Below are 20155 nucleotides of genomic sequence, written 5' to 3'. Positions count from 1 at the left end.
TGTGTGTGTGTGTGCTCTGCAAGAGGCTAATTCAGCAAAACTGAGAGGGTATACAGGCTGGTTGAGCAGGAGAAGGGGCTCAGTGAAACCACAGTACATCAGGTGGCATCCCAGCAGGGGGTCTAACCCGTCACACGCAGCACCCAGCACTTTGGCGCGTAGTGCACCTCCGGCACCAGGTTCTTCCTGGCAGCGGTCCCCTTTGCAGGTGCCCATAAAGAAGGCCAAGAAGAGGGACCCAGCACCAAGCAAACTGGATAAAGGGGCATTGGGCAAAAGACCCTGCTTGGCCTGCCCACCCACACTGGAGCCGCAAGGGGGCTCTGCCCCAGGGAGTACCACCCCCCCAATGCACCCCATACGGACTCCAGGGAGCAGTGGGGGAGCCAGGCTGATGGTGCAGTCAACGCCTTCTCAGCTCCCGGTGCCCGGAGAGCAACGTGCACTCCCACTTCAATCAACACCACTTGTGATGATGGACCCGGCTAAGGCCCCTCACAAGGGCAAGCCTGCCGTGAGGCAAGGGCAAGCCTCCCAGAAGGCAAATGAGCACATCCGGTCTCCGGAGCCAAGGCAGAGCCACACTGTTGGTCTCCATATCAGCCCAGGTCACTGGTTTGCCTCTACAGGTCGCCAGCACCACATTCCCGGTCTCTGCCCTTGCGCCTGGACTCGCCTAGCGAGAGACACTGGTCGCCTTACAGTCTGCACTGGTTGTCTTTGCGATGATGGTCACCATCACTGAGGCCTCAGGGACGCTCTCCAACTCGGCGCCTCTCCCCCTACTCCAGGCACTGCAATGGTTAGTCGCCAGACCCAGGCCTTGAAGACCCTGCCCTGATTTCCGGAGGAAGAGGACTTTTCCGGCACAGAGGAAGTTCAGCCCCTCACCTAGACAGCAGCACAACTGGACTCTAGAAGGTGCACCTGCTATGGCAATGCTGACCTGGCAGCAGGGCTAGTGGCTGACACAGTGGCCCCATTGGAAGGCCTGGGTGTACCCGTTATGCTGATGCACCAGTCCTTGGTCGCCACATCGGCCAAATGTCAGTTGGCACCGGGTTCGGTGGTGCTGGATGCGCCGCTGGGTGCTGCGGTGGAGGAGTAGGTGCCCACCCTGAGACCTCCTTTCCCTGCTGGGGAAGATGCCTTGGGCCCTCTCTCGGTAGTCCAGTCATCCTACTCCTCTCCGGATGAGGCGGTGGCAGAGCCCTCCTGGCCTAGCCCACCAGATGACTTCAGAGATCATCAAGCGCTGCTCCGCCGGGTGGCCACCAACTTGGGCCTCAAGACGGAGGAAATGGTGGGGCAATCACACACTTTATTCGATGTGCTCTCCGCGTTCACCCCCACTTGTGTCCCACTCCCAGTCCTGAATGTTGCCAAGACCATCTGGGAAACCCCATCCTCCATCCCGTCCACTTCCAAGAGGATGGAAAAGAAGTATTTTTGTCCCCACAAATGGATTTGAATACCTATACATCCACCTGCCCCCAGAGTCGTTGGTCATGTTGGCAGCCGACAAATGGGCTGGCCAGTTCCACCCCAAAAAATGAGGCCAAGAGACTGGACCTTTTTGGGTGCAAAATTTATTCCACGGCCAGTCTCCAGTGGCTAACCACCAGGCCCTTTTGAGGTGTTTATAACAGGGGTCGGCAACGTTGGCATGCGGCTCGCCAGGGTAAGCACCTTGGCGGGCCGGGCCAGTTTTATTTACTTGCTGACATGGCAGGTTCGGCCGATCGCGGCCCCCACTGGCCGCGGTTCGCCGTCCCGGGCCAATGGGGGCGGCGAGATGCCGCGGCCAGCACATCACTCACCTGCACCGTTTCTCGCCGCCCCCATTGGCCCGGGATGGTGAACTGCGGCCAGGGGGGCCGCGATCAGCCGAACCTGCCGCGTCAGCAGGTAAATAAAACTGGCCCGGCCCGCCAGGGTGCTTACCCTGGCAAGCCGCGTGCCAACGTTGCCAACCCCTGTGTTATAACTTAAACTTGAGGAGGGAGTCCCACAAGTTAAAGGACTCCATGTCCCAGGAGGTGGCCCAAGAGTTTAGGGCTCTGGTGGAGGAAGGTACCGCGGCGGCCTGGTACTCCCTCCAGATGGCCGAAGATGCGGCCAATTCGTCTGCCAGGGTGGTCGTCTCAGTGGTGGTCATGAGGCACAGTTCCTGGCTCCAGACTGCTGGCCTGTCCTAGGAAATGCAGGCCTCTATTCAGGATCTCCCGTTTGATGGAGTTGGGCTGTTCTCCAACCAAACGGATGCAAGGCTGTACGGCCTAAATGACACTCAGGCCAGCCTCCGCTCACTGGGGATGCATACTCCTTAGTTTGCATGGTAGCCATTCTGGCCACCCCCACCGCCAAGGCAGTGTCAGCCTTGGCAGGGACCTGCAAGGAGAAGGGATGCTGGTTTCAGTTGCTGCCGCCCTTCATCCTCCCACTCACCGGCACAGCCTGGCTAGGCAAAACACCATGGGGCCAGAAGCGCTCGTTTTGATAGTGCGCTCGAGAGTGATGCAACAGTCACCTCCCCAGGTCTGCCCCACCTTTTCCTCGACCGTCTCCGTCCCTTCTGTTCGGCTTGGTCAAGGGTCACCTCGGACCATTGGGTGTTGGACATCATGTCATCAGGCTACACCCTCCGTTTTTCGGTCACCCCTCCCTCCCAACCCCCCTCTTCCCCATCCCTCTTCAGGGACCCTTCTCACGAGCAGCTCCTTGTTTAGGAAGTAAACCTACTGCAACAGGAAGCGGTGGAGGAAGTCCCTGAGGAAATGAGGGGGGAAAGATTCTACTCTCACTATTTCCTGATCCCAAAGACAAAAGGGGGCCTACGTCCCATTCTGGACCTGTGATGGCTCAATAAATACCTCATGAAGTTGAAATTTTGAATGAAGTATTCATCATTCCCTCCCTATATCTGGGAGACTGGTATTCCGCTTGACTTGAGAGACTCTTATTTCAGTATCTCTATCTTCCCAGTACACAAGTGGTTCCTTCCTTTTGTGGTGGGCTAGCGCCATTTCCAGTTTACAGCACTTCTCTTTGGCCTATCCTTGGCCCCATGGGTCTTTACAAAATGCATGGACCCAGTAGCCGCTTACCAGAGACCCCAGGGGATCTATCCTTATCTCGACGATTGGCTCATCAAGGGTAGATCACAGGATCACGTGCAGACCAGCCTCAATCTGGTACGAGCCATGCACCGCAACTTGGGCCTGTTAGTGAACGAAAAGAAGTCAACCCTTGTACCAGTGCAATGGATAGAGTTCATCTGGGCGGATCTCGACTCCATGCCGTCAAGGGCATTCCTCCTGGAATCCCGCTTCTGAGCCATGTCGGATGTAATCTCCCATGTGAGGGATCATCCGCTCACCACCACCTGCACCTGCCTAAGGTTGTTAGGCCATATGGCGGCCTGCACCAATGTGGTCCACCATGCCTAGCTCCATCTCCACCCGCTGCAGGTGTGGTTGGTGTCAGTCTACATCCCCAACAGGCACAACCTGGACCCGGTAGTCGAGGTGCCGGATCACCTTCGGGCATCCCTGGCATGGTGACTGGACCCTGCATCAGTCTTGCAGGGAGTTCCCTTCACGGCCCCGGCCCCGTCATTGACTCTGGTGTCCGATGCCTCAGATGTAGGCTGGGGAGCCCACCTAGGAGGGTTCAGTACAGAAGGCTGCTGGTTGGGGGTCAACTGCTCCCTCCACATAAATGTCAGGGAGCTCAGGGCGGTTCACCTGGTCTTCCAGGCTTTTCGGTCCCAGCTACAAGGCAAGGTGGTTCAAGTCCTGATGGACAACACTGCCACGATGTTTTATACCAACAAACAAGGTGGAGCCAGGTTATCAGACCTTTGCTGGAAAGCTCTCCAGCTCTGGGACTTCTGTGTGTAGCATGCCATTCATCTCGTGACAGTGCACCTCCCCAGGACCAGGAACGTTTTGGCGGATCACATCAGCAGAAACTTCTCATCTCGCCACGAATGGTCTCTCCATCCTGATGTGGTCGACCGGAAGTGGGGGTCTCCCCAGGTGGACCTGTTTGCAACTTGCCAGAACAGGACGTGCCACCTGTTCTGCTTGTTCCGGGGGATAGCAGGAAGTCCCTGTCAATACACCTTTCTACTCCTGTGGTCAGAGGCTCCGATTTACGCTTTCTTGCTGGTGTTATTGCTCCACAATGTCCTCATAAAGGTCAAGCGGGACAAGGCAAAGGTCATCCTGATCGCCCTGGCTTGGCCTCGCCAGCACTGGTTCAGTATGCTTGTGGACCTGTGAGTATTGGACTCGATGCCACTGCTCCGTTGGTTGGATCTCCTGTCGCAGAATCACAGCTGGCTGCTGCACTTCACAGCTTAGTTGCTCCATGGTTGATTACTGAGAAGTAGGAGTGCTCGGCTTGAGTCCAGCAGAGAAAGCCCTCCACTAGAGCCACCTATCTGGCTAATGGAAAAGCTTCATGTTTTCACAGATTGGGCCTGAGCAGGTCTCACTGCAGCTGATCCTGGACTACCTTGTGCATCTTAAGCTCCAGGGGTTGTCCCTTTCATCCATTAAGGTCCACTTGGCTGCTATATCAGCCTTTCACTCTCCATCCAGGGCAGATTGGTCTTTGCGCCTGGCATGATGGTCTGGTTCTTAAAAGGTCGGGAGCAGCTCTACTCTCAAGTCCGGGATCCTGTCCCTTCATCGGACCTTAATCTGGTACTCAGCTCGCAAAAGCCCCCTTCGACCCCTTGGTGTTCTGTTCTCTTCTGCTCTCCTGCAAGGCCTCATTCCTGGCTATAACTTCTGCCCGAAGGGTTTCCGAGGTTAGGGCACTCACATTGGAAGCGCTGTATGCTGTCTTCTTCAAGGACAAGGTCCAGCTGTGGCCACACCTGGCTTTCCTGGCCACGGAGGTTTTGCAGTTTCACACAAGCCAGGACGTATTCTTGACAGTCTTCTTTCCAAAGCCTCAGAAGTCTGAGGAGGCACATAGGTTGCACTCCCTGGAGGTCAGGAGAGTGCTAGCCTTCTACATAGAAAGGACCACACTGTTTCGCAAACTGACTCAGTTGTTCATTGAGGTGGCAGATAGGATGAAAGGTTGTCGGATGTCCGCCCAGAGGATTTCATTTTGGATCACTGCCTGCATCTGTTTCTGCTATGATGGGCGAAGCTGCCTCCGCCGACGATTGTCACCGCCCACTCAACTAGAGCGCGAGCCTCGGCAGCTGCCTTCCTGGCCCAAGTGCCCATTCAAGATATCTGCAGGGCCGCTATCTGGTAGTCCATTCACACATTCATGTCTCATTATGTGCTTACCCAACAAGCTCGAGATGATGCTGGCTTTAGTAGAGCAGTGCTGCAAGCCGCACGACCATGAACTCCGAATCCACCTCCATGGATACAGCTTGTGAGTCGCCTAGAATGGAATAGACATGAGCAAGCACTCGAAGGAAAAATGATTACCCACCTTTTCGTAACTGTTCTTCGAGATGTGTTGCTCATGTCCATTCCATTACCCGCCCTCCTGCCCCTCTGTTGGAGTTGCCAGCAAGAAGGAACTGAGAGGGTTTAGGGCCAGCGGTGCCTGATATACCGACGCATGAGTGCGGCACTGAAGGGGGCACCACAGCCGGCCCTCCAGATACTGCTAAGGCAGAAGCCTCCGACAACAGTGCACGTGGGCGCATACACTCCTAGAATGGAATGGATATGAGCAGCACCATCTCGAAGAACAACAGTTACGAAAAGGCGGGTAACTTTTTTGTCTCCTTGCTGGCAGTCTTGGCAAAGACACTAATGAGCCATAAAGAATGCACGAATATCTCTCATGTAGAGATGATGGAGACTTTCAAAAATAGAAATAGTGGTTTGCATGCACCTTTGAAAATCTCCCCTGGTGCCTTTAAAATAGCATCGTGGCACACTGATGGAGCAGTGGAAAAGATGCTTTCACAGCAGATGCTCATGCTGTTCCTGTTCTTTGCATAAATATAGAACTTTGTCTCCACAGCTGTCAAACCTGCCCTTATACCAGCAGTACCTTTGCTTAATAGAAAAGAGAGCAAAGTAAACCTGTGGCCTAAGTTAGGCTATTGAAGTAGGATATATGTTTGAGATGTGTTTTTGTGGAGAAGGTGTGCCAGAGGATTACTATGGAAAGAGCAGGAAGGTGAAACTGAGATGGGCAAAGTTAAAGGGACACTGTCAACTTAATCATATGTTGTACAAACACATTTTGTTGCCTCTGGGGCTGAGAACATTTTCCGTTATGAAAGCAAAATCTTGTCTGTCTCTTGCACTTTGCATTTTCTCCCACTTGGGACACTGAAAATCCCTGAAGTCTGTTTCACATGCAAGTTCTTAGTACTGCAGGAGTTGGGTGTTAAATATGGCAGGGGACTGTTTAAATGAAACAAAACCAAATCCTTGTAGTTGGAATTAAAAAAAAAAAGTATGGAAACAAGCTCAAGTTTCATAAAGTTTTCAGTAGAATTTACATTTGAATACCAATTTAAGTTGACTGTGGCCCCTTAAGCAAAAGTATTAGGCTTAACAGCCTTTTTGCATTCCTTGAAAAAACGCTTAGCTTTTTTTTAAAAAAAAGCTATATACTTGCCATTCAAAAATCGCATCAGAGTATCCGTTCATTTGCAAACTCAGCTGCCTTGCAGATTGATGAACTAATAGAGTAGGAGGCTTATGAATACATGATTGGACAAATCCAGCCCAATATGCCCATAATTATGCCTTTGTTTTTGTCAAAGCAGTGGAAATATATTTATTTGCACATACAACTCAGTACTTCATAACACATAACATGAGTTTCTTCTGGGAAAGACACCAGCTGCTGGAATATGGTAGAACATATTGTTTGGAAACTCCTAATGGAAATAAAAATAAACTAAGTCTGCATGTTATCAGTTGGTGCTTCCAGTGGCGTGAGATGATGCTTTCTCAAAAGGTGCATTAAGGGAGCTAATGATGGAAATCTTTCATTTATTGACGAGCTAAAGGATTTTGGGGTGGAAAAATAATTCTTTCTGATTCTCCTATTCCCCACTACCTAAGCAAGGAATGGGATGGAGCAGTGCAGTTCTAAAAGTTCCAGGGTTCCACTGTTCACCTATAGATACGATTTCTTTGTTGAGAGACCTCCTTTGCTGGCCGATCTGTGAAGTTGTGTCTGACAATGAAACTGGATGTGGCCTTGTCTGCTGCCTTCCTGACAGGAAGAGGAGTGGGGAAAAAAGGAGGCAATCCAGAGGAAAAAGGTGTTCCCCAAAGGCATAGATGGGCATTAGCTTGTATAGATGCTGGAGAGAGGTTTCCCCAAAAGATGCAGAGGAAGCATTTTTCTAGTGAGAAGCAGTTCAATGGGATGACGCAAGGGATGCATTTCTAAGCCATCTGTCAGTCTCACCAGTCTTTCTTGACTAACTTTTTGTCTCCCACAGGAAGTGTTAAATGCTAATGACCCAGAGGATAATTTCTTCACAACTGCCATTCGCCCTCATGGGATATTTGGTCCCAGGGACCTCCAGCTGGTTCCCATCCTCATTCAGGCAGCTAAGAGTGGCAAAATGAAGTTCATGATTGGGTGAGAGAGGCTCAGACATCTTTTTCTCATGGGAAATTTGATACCAAAGTGACATGCCCCTTTTGGAAGAGAGTATTATTAAATCTGTAGTATTAAAGATATGGATGGTGCTTCTCCAATGTTAAATCAAAGGTCCTGACTGGAGATGCCCAAGAACTAGGCAGAATGGGTGATTTAACAGTCCATCAACTTCTACACAGAACCTACTCAGGAATCATAAAAAAAATGTCCAGGAAATGATGGGTTCCCCAGCTATACCACCACTGCTTTGACCCAGAATTCATTTTGAAGAAGCCTTCTTTTTGTGGGATACTGGCACTGAGATGAGTGTGTCTCCTGTTTGAAGAGACTACATCACTTGAGCTATCTATGAACAATCTAGAACAAATGTATATAATTATAATATAACTATGTACAAATATTGCTTAATGCACTACTGGAAGGTACGAAGACTCAACAGTAATGAGTGTGGCATATGAGCCTTTATCAGATAGAACAACAAACTCTTAAAGATGGTCTATGCTAGCTTATAGTGAAGATTCTTGATCATTATGGCTAAATTATGATTGAGACATTACAGGTCAAACCAAAGATTGACCTGTAAATCAGAGAGAGGTTACATTCAAATGCCACAGCCCTAGTAGTTTGGACAGTAGTTCAAAGCTGACCAGTCACACATTCAGAATGGTCCAGTTATGTTCATCTATAATATGCAACAAGACCTGACAGAGCATGGATTGTGTTACATTAACTCATCTAGTGTTATACAATTCTTGCTTTCAACTCTCTTATTGAGATCTCAAAACTTAAATTGCATTTTGATATTCATATTGATAACTATAATAAGGTTCAAAAACTTGGCTTCCTCATTGCAAGTGTCACAACTTGTAGTGTGGAATTTAAAATTTAGAGCAAGAAATAGTACTGACTGCCATTAAGACTTTTCTTAGACTCATATATTGTGATTTAAAAAATAAATTTCCCATTCAGCTTATGATAGATTTAATTGCATACTGGGAGGGGTAGAGGCGTGTGAGGAAGATATGTTTAGAGAGACAAAACAAGGAGTCCAGTGGCACCTTAAAGACTAACAGATTTAATTGGGCATAAGCTTTCGTGGGTAAAAAACCCCACTTCTTCAAATGTTTTTTACCCACGAAAGCTTATGCCCAAATAAATCTGTTAGTCTTTAAGGTGCCACCGGACTCCTTGTTATTTTTGTGGATACAGACTAACACGGCTACCCCCTGATATTTTGAGAGAGAGGTGTCTTGTGTGGCTTTTGTGTTAGCTTGCACCTCTGCCATCAATTAAACTTCCCCTCTCAAGCTGCTTTATGAATCATTAATCCAAATAAATTTAAGCTTTCCCATCTTATGTTACAGAAACATTTCTTGTACAGTCTCCACTTTCCTCCATCAGAAAGCTGTTGCCTCTGCAGAACTAGAAACACTCATGTATTCCCTTCCAGTGAAGAATATTTTCTTTTCTGTCTTTGTATGGCTCATTAAATCCACAATGACTGAAAATTATAAATCATCAGGACAATTGTTTCACAAAAATTTGTGTTCAGGGATAGGGGCTGGGAGAGTGCATCTGACAATCCAGTTGTTGATTTAATGAACATAGTGGGTTAAATTCAACTCTGATGTAAGCAGGTGAAGATCCCCCTCATTTTGGCCAGGGCCAAATTTGGATGAAATTTAAATTTAATGAGCCAGGCAAATTCATAATTGAGCAGAAAACTTGTCCTTAAATGACCACTTTTGTGCTAGATACAATATCCATATTTGTTCTGCTTCTATGGATTGTTCCACTGATGTTCTGTGGGTCCCCAAACCTTCATATTTCAATTAGATGTGACTGCAGGTTTTGAAGGCTTTGGACAGGAGCTGGGATGGTGCCAGGCTTGCTCTGCTTTCCTGAATAGTGATTTAGGTTTGTCTACACTAGCACTTTTATCAATCGGGGTGTGAAAAAACCCACTTTCCTATTAACATAGCTACCACCACTCACCGGGGATGGTTTAATTATGCTGGTGGGAGAGCTCTCTCCCATCGGAATAGAGCAGCTACATGGGAGACCTTACAGTGGCGCAGCTGCAGCGGTACAGCTGTGCCACTGTAAGGTCCGAGTGTAGACAAAGCCTTAGAGACTTCTTGACTTCCCCTCTGCCCGGTGGGTGCTCGACCCCGGCCCTGTCCCACCTCTTCCTGCCCCTGCACCACCCTTGCCCCACCCCCATTCTGCCCTGCCCCCATTCCACCTCCTTCCCCCAAGTCCCCATCCCTGCCCTGCTTCTTCTCCCCACTCCTCCCCCTCCCTCCTGGAAAGTCCTGAGTGCCGCCAAACAGCTGTTAGGTTGGAGGGGTGGAAAGCGCTGGGAGGGAAGGGGAGGAGCGGGGACACAGTGTGCTGGGTGGGGGGAGAAGAAGGAGGTGAGGAGAGGGGAGCTTGGCTGCTGGTGGGTGCAGAGCACCTGCTAATTTTTCCCCATGGGTGCTCCAGCCCTGAAGCAGCACCTTTTTCTGACATCTGCAGAAGAGGTAGCTGAGAGCTCAGCTATGTTGGTCGCTTTGCCTTTTGCCACTTGCTGATTTTTCAGCTGCCTTGTATGTTGAGATAAGCTTTTTCCTTTTGTGTATGCAGGGATGGGAAGAACCTAGTAGACTTTACTTTTGTGGAAAATGTGGTCCATGGGCACATACTAGCTGCAGAGCATCTTCATAAAGACTCTCCCCTGTGTGGGAAGGTAAGGTATTCTCTCCGTTGCATATGGATAGCAAAACTGGGTGTGTTCAGAGATTCCATTTCTTTGTGTCTTCTTTGTTCACACACATTTTATTCCCTTTGCTCTTCTTTCCTCTCAGTGACTTGGATGAATTTTTATTGCACGGGAAAGTGACTGCACTAACTAGAATAAAACCCACTATGAAAAAGTGCTGTGTAAACTTCCCTCAGATGCCATCTCCTCACCCCAAAATGCACTGCTCTGCCACACCCTATGGTCGGGACTTAGCTGGGGTGGAGGGAGTGTGGTACCCTATCTATGCTCTGCCCACACTCCTGAAATAGCTGCATTTTTCTGCTAGTAGGATTGGCAATAAAATAGTTAATACTGACATGGAAATATTGGTCTCAATGGGATGTTAACTTTGAAGACCAATGGAGGTAGTTCGCACCTCTTAGCTTTTTTTTGGCTGCAGATTCATTCAGATGGCTGTGCATCTGTTAAAAGCTTCTTGCAACCATAAGGGGTAAAGATAGATGGACTTAAACTTACTACTCAATCAAAGCTCTAAGCACTTAAAAAGTAGAACATAGCAGTTACAAAACACCCACTCCAAAGCAGCAGAAATTCTCAAGGTTATCTTTGGGTAAAGAATTAAGCAGTGCAACAGTCACTAATAGTCTGAGGTCTTGTCTACGCTTAAAATGCTACAGTGGCACAGCTGCGCAGCTGTAGCGCTTCAGCGTAGACACGGTCTACACCAATGGGAGGGTTGTTCCATCGGCATAGGTAATCCACCTCCCCGAGAAGCGGTAGCTAGGTCAAGAGAAGAATTCTTCTCTCAACCTAGAGCTGTCTACATGAGGACTTAGGTTGGCTTAACTATGCCACTTGGGGGGGTGAATTTTCACTTCTGGTTTGTTGGGAGCAGTGGGTTCTCTTAACACGGGGGGGGAGTTGTAGCTCCGTAAATGGCCATTTCTTGATATTAAATGTAGTTAATTTTCTTTAAGTCTGATACTAAGAATCATCAGAGCAAAGCTGCGGGTATTAATCTATTCAACAATAAAATGAAATGAAAACTAGGACTTTATAAAAATGTGTCCAAATTGTCACATTTAATCACAAGGCTTTTTTTGTGTTCTTTCTTTCAGGCATTTCACATCACAAACGATGAGCCAGTCCCTTTCTGGTCATTCATGTCCCGTATCTTGACTGGCTTGAACTACGATGCACCCAAATACCAAATACCCTATTGGGTGGCATATTACTTAGCCCTCTTACTGTCTCTGGTGTTGCTGCTGCTGAGTCCACTCATCACGATCAAACCTACCTTCACCCCCATGCGGGTAGCATTAGCTGGGACATTCCATTACTACAGTTGCAAGAGGGCCAAAAGGGACATGGGCTACAAGCCGGTGGTGAGCCTGGATGAAGCAGTGGAGAGGACTATCCAGAGCTATTCCCACCTACGCCGGGCCAAGTAAGGAAACCCAGAGAAACCCCTCTAGCTAATAAATTTAACAAGGGCATTGAAGAGATCTGTATTCTCTGGACAGATGAACCTTTCCTCAAGCCTCTCCTAGGAATAACAAGTTTCTCTGGATTGAAGGACTTCATCCTGTAGTTGTACTAACAGTCCGTACCTCTCTGTGACTGCTTTGTGTGACAGCCTGTTCTAAAATAGTTATTGGCTGCTTCTCTGTTTGAATAAACACCCTAATGTTTCCTTGTAAAATAGTGAGCTAGCACACCCAGATTCCATCCCCTGCTGTCTCTGCCCATAACTTCTATTTTGCTGCTTTGGTGACTATGCCAGCCTTTCCTAATGGCTGTGGATTGAGTAACAGAATAGGCACAGGAGGAAGTGGGCGAGCAAGCTGCTGGACCACCTCTGGGTGCGGAGGACCCCTTGCTACCGGCTTCCTCCTCGGTGTCGCCAGACGAGGCTATAGTGGGGCCCTCTCCACTGGTTCCCCAGGATGATGCCAAGGCACATCAGAAGCTGTTAGAGGGTCGCCGCCAACCTGGGCCTCTAGGCGGAGGAGTTAAAGGAGCCCGCAGACTCTCTCTGATGTTCTCTGCCCCGTAGCTGCGGCCAGGGTAGCTTTGGCTCTACATGAGGGGGTCACAAAAATTACAAATGCCCTCTGGCAAGCCCCCTCCTCCTTGCCTCCGATCTCCAAGATAGCGGAGCACAAGTACTTTATGCCATCCAAGGGTCACAGGTACCTTTATACCCACCTTTATACCCACCCTGCTCCCAATTCCCTAGTGGTAGAGGCAGTCAGCCACAGAGAGAGACTGCGTCAACCGCGGGCTACCCCTAAGAATAAAGACTCAGACTAGACCTATTTGGGCATAAAGTTTATTCGTCCTCCGGTCTATAGTTGTGGGTGGCCAACCATCAGGCCCTACTAGGCCGCTATGATTTTAATATGTGGCAGGCCATGACCAAGTTCAAGAGCTCCCTTCCTGAGGCTTCTAGGAAGGAGTTCCAGGCAGTCCTGGATGAGGGCTTGACTACAGCCAGACAACTCTCCAGGCAGTGGTGGACGGGGCAGACACCGCTGCCCATACCATGGCATCAGCCATCATGTTGGGCAGGGTTTCTTGGCTGCTCCACTCTGGGCTTTCCTTGGGTGCTCAGCAGTCAATGCAAGACCTCCCTTTTGACAGGCACACCCTGTTTGCAGAACAGATGGACAATAAACTCCATGGTCTGAAAGATTCCTGCATGACCCTGAAACACTGGGCTTGTACATCCCCTGCCCTTCCTGCAAGTGGCTTAGTCCACAGCAGTCTCAAAGCCAGGGGAGCCACCCTCGCCAGGAGCCTCCCCACAAAAAAATCCAGGGGCTACAAGAGATGACCTGGCCACCAACCCCTGTTTACATCCCAGTCGAGCTCGACCCGCAGTTAGCAGATAGGCAAGCACCTGTTTTGAGGGTATGCCCCAGGGCGACCTACCGGACTGTTTTCTGGATCCTTCCTCCCCTCTATTTGCCAACTGCCTTTCTTCCTTCCTCCCTGCATGGGTGTCTATAACATTGGACCGATGGGTCCTCAATATGGTGGTGCAGGGTTACACCCTTCAGATACTTTCTACCCGCCCTTCCCACCCCTCCTCCCAATATCTCTTCAGGGACCCTTCTCGCAAGAGTCTTCTCTCACAGGAGGTAGAGGGTCGACTGCAGCTGGGTGCAGTGGACCTCGGCTGGGGGCACACCTCAGCAGCCTCCAGACCCAAGGTATGTGGTCTCCAGAGGAATCAACGCTACACATAAATGTCAAAGAGCTCAGGGTGGTGTGCAGAGCATGCGTGGTCTTCCTACCTCACCGATTGGGCAGAGTAGTCAGAGTCCTCAGCCTAAATGTTCTACATCAACAGTCAAGGCAGAGCATGATCCTTGGCCCTCTGCCAAGAGGCACTCCGTCTCTGGGACTTCTGCATCGACCACGGAATCCATCTAGAAGCGTGTCACCTGCCGGGTGCCAGGAACATGGTAGCAGATCACCTAAGCGGGGACTCTCACCACGAGTGGGTGTTCCACCCAGAGGTAGCTGGCATGATCTTCCAGAAGTGGGGAACTTCACAAGTGGATTTGTTCGTCACCAGGCAGAATAGGAGGTGCCACAGGTTCTGCTCCAGATGGGGTCTGGGCAAGGGTTTCCTCTTCGACGCCTTCCTCCTGCCATGGGCAGGAATCCTGATTTATACGTTCCCTCCCGATTCCGCTCATCAACAAGGTCCTAGCAAAAATCAAGCGGGACAAGGCACAGGTTATCATGATCAACATTGATTTGGCATGCTATTGAACTTGGCAGCAGTCCCCCTGTGATCCCTGCTGGATCGACCAGACCTCCTGTCACAGGACCATGGTTGCCTCTTACACCCCAACCTTGCATCTCTCCAGCATGGATGCTGTGTGGCTGAATCCTGAAGAACGGACCTGTTTGGAAGTAGAAAACCCTTGACCAGACAGATCTACCTGGCAAAGTGGATGAGTTTTTCCCACTGGGCGGCCGAATGGGGCATCTCTCCATCGCATTCTTTGGTGCAGTCAATCTTAGACTACCTGCTTCATTTGAGGAACCAGGACCTGGCACACTCCTCTCTCAAGGTGCATTTGGCAGCCATATCCGCCTTTCATTTCCCCGTCCAAAGGCAGACTGTTTTCTCCCATGACGTGATGGTTAGGTTCCTCAGAGGTCTTGAGAGACTTTTTCCTCAAGTTCGGTCCCCAGTCCCTCTGTGGGATGTCAACTTGGTTCTGTCCAGGCTCATGGGCCCACCCTTTGGCCTCGTGCTCTCTGTCTCACCTATCGTGGAAGATAACTTTTCTGGAGGCAGTAATGTCGGCACCTGGCCTTCCTTAGCAAGGTGGTGTTTGCTTTCCACATGTGCCAGAACATCTTCCTTCCGGTCTTCTGCCCTAAGCTCCATGAGACTAGTGAAGAGAGGCGCCTCCACGCTTTGGACGTAATAAGGGCCCTGGCTTTCTACCTAGCTCGGACAAAGCCTTTCCATAGGTCAACTCCACTTTTCATCTCTACAGCGGATAAGATGAAGGGCGTCTGGTGTCCACACAGAGGATTTCTAACTGGATTACTGCTTGCATAAGGGCTTGTTATGAGCTGGCAGGGGCCCCACCACCGATCGTCAGAGCTCACTCGCCTAGAGTGCAGGCATCCTCGGCAGCCTTCCTGGCAGATGTTCCGATCCAGGACATCTGTAAAGCCTGTATGTGGTCTTCGGTACACACATTCGCAGCCCACTATGCCATCACACAGCAGGCCAAGTACGATGCTGGGTTCGGCAGAGCTGTATTGCAATCTACATGTCCGTGAACTCCTTACCCACCTCCATGGGTACGGCATGGAGTCACGTAAGTTGAATGGACATGAGCAATCATTCGAAGAAGAAAAGACAGTTAGTTACCTTTTTCCATAACTGGTGTTCTTTGAGATGTATTACTCGTGTCCATTCAATGACCCCCCCCCCCTTCTTCCCCGCTGTTAAAATTTTCGGCAAGAAGGAACTGAGGGTGGAGGGAGCCGGCGGCATATGCATTCCACTCTAGGGGGCACCAGAGCTGGTCCCCTACAGATATTGCTATGGGAAAAACTTCTAGGACCAGTGCATGGGGCGAGCACACACACCTAAGTTGAATGAGCAACACGTCTCGAAGAACACCAGTTATGGAAAAAGGTAACTGTCTTTTGCAACCCCCAAGAGTGAAATTTAAAGTTTGGATTCTAGACCACCATCCTTTGGCAACGAGTGGCCTCTGTGACATGCTGTGGTGCCTGAGTAGACAGGACTGTGGCTGTGCTGAAACCTCTTGGGTCCATATCCTGCCTCTAGCTTCAGTTGGAGCCAGGTGCCCTCATCCATGGGCTGCCCTGGGTTTTACTCTGCATGTGCGACAATGACACAATAGTGTTAGCACTAACTAGTGACTAAAGTGGAGCCATCCTTTACTCCATGTATTTGTAACAGTGGCGGGCATGAGCACCAGTTCTCTTATCCTTTAGTAAGCAAAGGGTGTGCCCTGTCCCTGTCCCTCGTAACAATCTTGGGTTTTTCCTGTAACCAGAATATGCCATGACACTGCCAAACCACAGTTGTTACTCATTTCAGTACTGCATGGTCCTGCAGAGAGCATAATGGGAAAACAAGCGTCCCTTCTCAAAGCTTACACCTAAATTAAACTTCTTTGCCATTATCTACCTCTTTGCCCTCCCTGGCTCTCCAATTCTGTGTTGGTTCCCTGCCAACTTGTATCCTACCACAGTGGAATGCACCTGCAATAGTGAGGTCTGCCACTTTGGGGTGGGGGTTTTGACACCCTGACTTTGTGAAAGGCCTATAATGCTTCTTGTGCTAAAGAGTGTGTTGGGATATGTGAGGGTTAAGTAAAGACCTGGGAAACCGCTTGTGTGCTAGCATGGTATTAGGAAGTAAAGGCACAGACAGGCACCGTTTCTTCGCTTGACAGATAAAGTTGCCATCCCTATCCCTCTCCCTTCCCTTCTGCTTAAGGATTTTTTTCATAGATTCTAGGACTGGAAGGGACCTCGAGAGGTCATCGAGTCCAGTCCCCGCCCTCATGGCAGGACCAAATACTGATCGACATTTATCTAACCTACTCTTAAATATCTCCAGAGATGGAGATTCCACAACCTCCCTAGGCAATTTATTCCAGTGTTTAACCACCATGACAGTTAGAAACTTTTTCCTAATGTCCAACCTAAACCTCCCTTGCTGCAGTTTAAACCTATTGCTTCTTGTTCTATCCTTAGAGGCTAAGGTGAACAAGTTTTCTCCCTCCTCCTTATGACACCCTTTTAGATACCTGAAAACTGCTATCTTGTCCCCTCTCAATTTCTCTTTCCTAAACTAAACGAACCCAATTCTTTCAGCCTTCCTTCAAAGGTCATGTTCTCAAGACCTTTAATCATTCTTGTTGCTCTTCTCTGGACCCTCTTCAATTTCTCCACATCTTTCTTGAAATGCGGTGCCCAGAACTGGACACAATACTCCAGCTGAGGCCTAACCAGCACAGAGTAGAGCAGAAGAGTGACTTCTCGTGTCTTGCTCACAACACACCTATTGTTATATCCCAGAATCATGTATGTATGTTTGTTTGTTTGCAACAGCATCACACTGTTGACTCATATTTAGCTTGTGGTCCACTATAACTCCTAGATCCCTTTCTGCTGTACTCCTTCCTAGACCGTCTCTTCCCATTCTGTATGTGTGAAACTGATTTTTCCTTCATAAGTGGAGCACTTTGCATCTGTCTTTGTTAAACTTCATCCTGTTTACCTCAGACCATTTCTCAATTTGTCCAGATCATTTTGAATTATGACCCTGTCCCCCAAAGCAGTTGCAATCCCTCCCAGTTTGGTATCATCTGCAAACTTAATAAGCGTACTTTCTATGCCAATATCTAAGTCATTAATGAAGATATTGAACAGAGCCGGTCCCAAAACAGACCCCTGCGGAATCCCACTTGTTATGCCTTTCCAGCAGGATTGGGAACCATTAACAACAACTCTCCGAGTACGGTTATCCAGCCAGTTATGCACCCACCTTAGTAGCCCCATCTAAATTGTATTTGCATAGTTTATCGATAAGAATATCATGCGAGACCGTATCAAATGCCTTACTAAAGTCTAGGTATACCACATTCACAACTTGTCCCTTATGCACAAGACTCGTTATCCTATCAAAGAAAGCTATCAGATTGGTTTGACATGATTTGTTCTTTACAAATCCATGCTGGCTATTCCCTATCACCTTACCACCTTCCAAGTATTTGCAGAAGATTTCCTTAATTACTTGCTCCATTATCTTTCCTGGCACAGAAGTTATACTAACTGGTCTGTAGTTTCCTGGGTTGTTTTTATTTCCCTTTTTATAGATGGACACTATATTTGCCCTTTTCCATTTTTCTGGAATCTCTCCCATCTCCCATGATTTTCCGAAGATAATAGCTAGAAGCTCAGATACCTCCTCTATTAGCTCCTTGAGTATTCTAGGATGCATTTCATCAGGCCCTGGTGACTTGCAGGCATCTAACTTTTCTAAGTGATTTTTAACTTGTTCTTTTTTTATTTTATCTGCTAAACCTATCCCCTTCCCATTAGCATTCACTATGTTAGGATAGATAAGCGTTGCAGCTGCATAAGGAATGTGGTTGTCTGAAGGATATCCTTTGTGTAAAGAAGTGTTATCTCCCCCCTCCCTTCCTTTTCCAGCTACATAAACGAGCTCGGGGTCATGTCCCCTTCCTCCCTCACCTGTGAACTGCTGATTAAGGGAACTTGTGTCTACAATTACTGCAAAGAAATGTATCTTCAAGGTAAAAATGTCTGTATAATATGCTTAATGCTGAAAACAGTAAACAGCTGGGTATAATTATATTCTGTATATAGCTATTAATATTCATTATATGGGCATTCATGTTATCAAATAAGGGTTTTGGGGATGTTGTAGTAAATGGGTAGTTACATATTAACTTAGGTAAAAAAGTGTGTTGTGATTAACTTACCACTTACTTGACAATTGGGTCAAGGGGAACAAGTACCGCAATAAAGAAGCCTGTTTACTCAATCTGCCTCTGGGTCAGCCTGCTCTTCATCTCCAACAGAGTGGGGAAGTACTAGTGTGTGTTGTGCACTTCACTGAGCTGTCAAGCAAGTTACTGGTTTCTAAACTGTGACATTGCTATTGCACTTCCACTTTTGCATTTTGTGTGAGAGGAAGCATGGGCCTGGGATTTACTCACTTCTGACCTTAGACCCATCCCTTAGCCTCTCTGGACCTCAGTTTCCCATCTGTAAATTGTGGGATACTTCCCCTGCCTTGCAGCTGTGTTGTGAGGATAAATGCAGAAGGGATTGTGAGGTGCTCAGACCCCAGGAATGAGGGCCAGATAAGTACAGAACCAATGATAGATTGGCCTGCAGATGGCACTTGCCAGCTAGAATTGTCTGCCAGCTTCTGTTTTCACCATACCACAAGTACTGTCTATCTCAACCATCAGCAGTAATTGCAATGGAGGGCTTTCCTCTCCCACTGTAGGATCATCAGGGTATCAAGGGAATGTAGCATCCAGCCAGAAGTGCTACAGGACCTGGAACATTGAGACTGGTTGGACTGGTGTAATGTAAGGAGCAGTGTGCATGCTAGAATTTTCCCTCTAAAACCCAGCTCATGAAGAGAGGAATAAATGAGAGACTGTGATAGGTGAGGTAGCTAGAGGAGGGCAAGAATGGTCTCCGTGTGCTGGTAGCTCACAAAAAGCATTTGGGAGAATTGGAATTGGACTGACCTACTCAGTACTCCCTATCGATTAGGTCACCTCACCATCTCTTCAACATAGCATCACTAGCCTTTACTTTACAAACCAGATAGAAACCCTGCACTATGGCTGGGCTGAAGTCAGATATTAACATGGCTGAAATTATAGCCACTAGCTTAGAGACACCTCTTCTCCACAAGGACCCAGATCCATATAGGGACTTAAATGATGCAGCGCTGAGTATCGTGGCTCCCATCTTTTAGGTGCCTAGAGAATGACAACACCACAGTGAGCCACAGAGCCTGAGTTAGGCTCCTAGGTTCCCTATACAATGAATGGGCACCTTAGAATGTGAGTCACAGAAGCCAGCATGCCAGGTGGGGAGCCACCTAAAGTAGCCAATGGGAGATGCTGAGCTGAGAGCTGTGTGCTAAGTCCTGCTCCCCTCTCAGAGATGATGCCTAATTCCAGGCTGCAGGCAGGGGCCTCACAGTGCTTAGTGTTCCAGAAACAGGAACCAGACACTTGGCATCTTGTGGTTTAAGCACCTAAGGTGTTTCCTGGGGAATGAGTCCAGCACCTGCTTCACTTCACACAACACAGCTGAAGGAGGAGGAGGCGGCACCCATCTTATAGCCCAGCAGTTAGAGCACTTGCCTAAGACATGGGACACTTGGGTTCAATTCCCCCCTCTGCCAGGCAGGGAGAAAGGGTTTGAACTGGGTTTCCCACCTATTTGGCAAGTGCTCTACAACTGAGGTGCTCCCTCAATCTCCTCTCAAAGCTGTTCCACTGTGGGTAACTAATGATTCTTCTTCAAGTAGATGTGTATCCCATGTAGGATGTGTGTGATCTGTGTACCTGGGCTGGAGACTTGCCTAGCAATACCTGTAGAGAGGCAGCACTTGTGCATGTAGTCCCGCCTGTGGTTCTATGAGGCAGCCCCCCTCAGTTCCTTCTTACTGCCCGTCAACTGGAGTTGGAGCTCTGTGTGATTTTCTTCACAATCTCTCAA

The 20155-nt window shown here is 48.7% G+C and overlaps 1 protein-coding gene across 4 annotated transcripts in view; it reads left to right on the top strand.

Annotated features, from left to right (window-relative positions):
* NSDHL (NAD(P) dependent steroid dehydrogenase-like) overlaps window positions 1-18449 on the top strand; it is a 42658-nt gene extending 24209 nt beyond the window's left edge. For all 4 annotated transcript variants that reach the window (XM_054039058.1, XM_054039056.1, XM_054039055.1 and 1 more), the window contains exons 6-8: window positions 7454-7596; window positions 10246-10348; window positions 11482-18449. In XM_054039058.1, the coding sequence (XP_053895033.1) occupies window positions 7454-7596; window positions 10246-10348; window positions 11482-11814 (579 nt within the window). In that variant the 3' untranslated portion in view covers window positions 11815-18449. The remainder of the gene's footprint in view (window positions 1-7453; window positions 7597-10245; window positions 10349-11481) is intronic.
* Window positions 18450-20155: the final 1706 nt, after the last annotated feature.

This window comes from Malaclemys terrapin, chromosome 9, assembly GCF_027887155.1.
Source record: "Malaclemys terrapin pileata isolate rMalTer1 chromosome 9, rMalTer1.hap1, whole genome shotgun sequence".
NCBI classification, from domain to species: Eukaryota; Metazoa; Chordata; order Testudines; family Emydidae; genus Malaclemys; species Malaclemys terrapin.
This window is presented reverse-complemented; position numbering and strand designations above follow the sequence as displayed.